Raw genomic sequence first — 3,390 nt, forward strand, 5'->3', positions numbered from 1 at the left:
CATTTGGCACTGCCCTCACCAGCTACACCCCCACCTGCCAAGGGAGCCCACTGGTTTGCATGATCCCCAGCCACACCTCCACCTGCTGAGGTAGCCACCTGGTTGACACCACCCATCAGCCACACCCTCTCCCACCTTGGCAGCCCATTGGCTGGCACTGCCCCAGTGACCTCCCCCACCCCAAGCAGGCAGGGACCCCAACCAGGCAGGGACACTCACGCAGGTGATGACCTCGAAGCCTGGCTCATCCTCCAGGCCTGCAGAAGGGTCACCCAGGGCCCTCTGGGCAGTGCCGTCCTCATGGTGCAGGGCCCCACGGAAGAAGTTGGTGACTTTGGAAAAGCCCCCAAAAGCGGCAGTATAGGGGTCCTGCAGAAACCGCTGCAGGGGAGAGGGGGAAAATGGGGGGTCACTCCATACCCAGAAATAGAACCCAGGCATCCAGCCTCCTCCTGCTCTAACCCACCAGACTCACTCCCTCCCCAACACTGAGATACAACTGAGGCATTCAGGCTCCCAGCTCTCCCTGCAGCATGCATCAAGGTGCTGGTAAGGGGTGGGGGGGAGCCCCAGGGTGTGTGGAACCAGGAGGGGGAGAGAGAGAGTGTGTGCCGGGGGTGGGGGGCAACGATGATGACGACTCACCGACACCAGGTTGGAGGAGTTGTCATCAAAGAGCTGCAGCTCATCGAAGGAGTGCGAGAGAGCATAGGAGTCATGCGTGTACACCAGATAGAGGCGCGAGTCCTTGGGGGAGCTGTGGGGAGGCAACCGTGAGCCCCCTCTGGGCTGCCTGCCCCGATCCCCAACACAGCGAGTGCCCCCCATTCTATACTGACAGCTCCAACCCTGCCACGCCTCCCCAAAGACCTCCCCTTCCACCTCCCCATAGCCATCCCAAAGAGCTCCTAGGGACCTCTCCATCACGGGTGCTGCGAGCTTCCACCAGTAGTGCCCTGGCAGCGTGATCTCCTACCCTGCCCCTGAAGCAATAAGCTTCCTCCCGGCAGTAGCCCAGCTGGACTTCCTCAGCTCCCCCTAGCCATAAATGGGCCCCTCTCTCCCATTCAGTGCTGCGAACTTCCTTTGGCAGTGCCCTGGCTTTCCCCAGTCGTGAATCGGCACTCCTTCCCCATCCAGTGCCGTGATCTTCTCTCCCAGCAGTGCCCTAACTTCCCCCCAGCTATGCATGGGCCCCTCCTTTCAAACCCAATGCAGTGAGCTTCCTCCAACAGTGCCCTGGCTACCTCCAGTCATGAACAGGCCCTTCCTTTCTCAACCAATGCTGTAATATTCCCTCCAGCAGTGCTCTAACTGCTCCTCTTCCCCACAACTCACGTGGCCAGGATGAGGTACTTGCAGAGAGCCCGCAGCAGGGCTTTGGTGCCACCCCGGTGGAAGTGCAGTGCCTGCAGAGACACCCCGTCCTTGGTGATGAAGATGAGGTACGACCAGCCCAGGCCCGGACGGCTCTTGCGGATGGACTTCAGCTCTGACAGGCTGATGGAGAAAGCCCATTGCCCCCGGGGGCTGGGCGGAGGGGCCACAGGGACTGTGCGAGAGCATGGAAGAGACAGAATAGGGTCCTTGCAACTTTTCCCTTTCCATAGTGCTTCCCACACCCCCAACACTACCCCACAGATGTCCTCACAGCCACCCCTAGCACAGCCATGCACCCAACCCCAAGACCATTTGTGCAAACACCCCTCCCACCTAAAGATGTGCTGCCCCCTAGCAACGCCCAGTGCTGTGATCTTCCCCCCAGCAGTGCTCTGGCTCCCATAGCCAGGAGACCCCCCATTGGCTCCCATTCCCTAGGCAGCTCCAACTGCCCCAGCCCTGCCTCCCAATTTGCTGCCCCATTACCTGGGGGCTCATCCTGGACGCGTGGCCGAGTCCCCACAGTGCTTATGACAGCCCAGTCGGGTTCATAGCCAGGGTCGAAGAGAACTTCTTCTGTTGTGCTGCCTGAGAGATCCTGGGAGGGGGGGCAGGAAGCTGGGTCAGGGGAGGGAGGAGCCCCCAACAGAGAGGCAGGAGCAGGAGATGCTCACCTTCTTGGAGAAAACAATCTGGGGGGCATCACCAGCCTCCTCCACTGGTGTCCACTGCAGCACGGTGTCCGAACCCTGGGCACAGAGAGCAGTGTAAGAATCTTGCCAGTGCCCCTCACTCCTGACCCACAGCCCCCTCCCCCACAATTCTGCCAGGGCCTCTCCCTCTCAACATGCAGACCTGCCCCTCACTTTTGACCTCTGGACACCTGCCACAACCCAGGACTACCAGTGCCCCCCACACCCAACCCACAGTGCACCCCTCCCCCCATTACCTTCTCGACGATGCGGATGACTCCAGGGATGAGTGAGTCCTGGTCCTGGTGCCGCTTGGCACTTGTGTGTAGAAAGACGCTGTCTTTCTCAAAGACCACCTGGGGGGAGGCACCGGTGGAGCGTCAGGGGGTCAACAGCAGACAGATCCGGGCAGAGGGGACTCCTCCCAGCCCAGGACCCAAGGCCTGGTCCCTACCCCTCAAGGCCCACTGCCCCGACCCAAGGTGCCCTCCTTGCCCCAGCCTGGGCATTCCCTCCAAAACAGCCCCAGCCCCAGCCCCAGCCCCACAGGGTCCCTGACTCTAATCCGGCCCCTTCCTCTACCCCTACCCCTACCCCCATCTGAACCCCGCACCTTGTAGCCCTCTGACTCCATCCTCCCTGACAGCCACTTCCGGAAACAACAAAACGTCACTTCCTGTAAAAAGAACCCCACCCCTTTCTCTCCCCCCCTTCGGGGGCGGCGCCATATTTGTGCAGGGCAACCACATGTACTGTAAGGGGGGTGAGTAATTAGGGGGGGAGCATTTTTATTAGGGGAAAGGAAGGCAGCAGGAGCGCCATCTTTGTGAGGGGCAAGAGGGACTAGGGAGGGAGCCGCGTCTCCCGCCGCCATGTTTGTGAGCGGCACAAGAGGAGTGCCCGTACGAATGCGGAACAGCGAGAGAAGAGCCGCCATGTTTGTGCGGGGCAGTGGCCTGTGTGCACAAGAGCATAGGGAGCCGCCGTGTTTGTACGCGGCACAGCCTAAGTCACGGAACTGTTTAAACGCCAACTTCCGGGGGGCGCCATGCTTGTGCGGGGTATGTTCCGGGGCCGCCATGCTTGTGTGGGGCAGCTCCCCGGAGGCGAGGGGCGGAGGTGGCTGCTGTTTGGTGGAGCCGCTCCTGACGGGGCTATAAGGCGGGGTGAGAGGTCAAGGGTCAACGTGACATTAGCGGGGCCGCGCGGTGACCCGACCCGCGGGGGCTGGGCGCGACGGAGGCCGGCAGGCGCAGGTAACGGGGCCTTGGGATCCCCCGAGCCGGAGGAGGTGGGTAGAACCCAGGCGTCCGGGCCC

General features: G+C 61.8%; 2 protein-coding genes across 8 annotated transcripts in view; one reads left to right on the plus strand and one right to left on the minus strand.

Annotated features, from left to right (window-relative positions):
* The window catches only part of TBC1D17 (TBC1 domain family member 17), a 9,281-nt gene extending 6,470 nt beyond the window's left edge, over positions 1-2,811 (minus strand). For 4 of the 7 annotated variants that reach the window (XM_006014895.3, XM_025196019.1, XM_006014894.3 and 1 more), the window contains exons 1-7: positions 2,686-2,811; positions 2,330-2,428; positions 2,055-2,129; positions 1,867-1,978; positions 1,339-1,552; positions 646-757; positions 220-381 (exon numbers count right to left, since the gene is read on the minus strand). In XM_006014895.3, the coding sequence (XP_006014957.1) occupies positions 220-381; positions 646-757; positions 1,339-1,552; positions 1,867-1,978; positions 2,055-2,129; positions 2,330-2,428; positions 2,686-2,706 (795 nt within the window). In that variant the 5' untranslated portion in view covers positions 2,707-2,811. Of the gene's footprint in view, positions 1-218; positions 382-645; positions 758-1,338; positions 1,553-1,866; positions 1,979-2,054; positions 2,130-2,329; positions 2,429-2,685 lie in introns of all 7 variants that reach the window. The other 3 variants (XM_025196014.1, XM_025196022.1, XM_025196011.1) reach the window with 1 other exon arrangement.
* A 37-nt stretch (positions 2,812-2,848) lies between these two features.
* Positions 2,849-3,390, plus strand: part of AKT1S1 (AKT1 substrate 1) — a 5,840-nt gene continuing 5,298 nt past the window's right edge. The window contains 1 exon segment of the mRNA XM_006014901.3: positions 2,849-3,133. Within this exon segment, the coding sequence (XP_006014963.2) occupies positions 2,945-3,133 (189 nt within the window). The 5' untranslated portion in view covers positions 2,849-2,944.

The sequence above is a fragment of the Alligator sinensis genome, unplaced genomic scaffold, assembly GCF_000455745.1.
Source record: "Alligator sinensis unplaced genomic scaffold, ASM45574v1 scaffold647_2, whole genome shotgun sequence".
NCBI classification, from domain to species: Eukaryota; Metazoa; Chordata; order Crocodylia; family Alligatoridae; genus Alligator; species Alligator sinensis.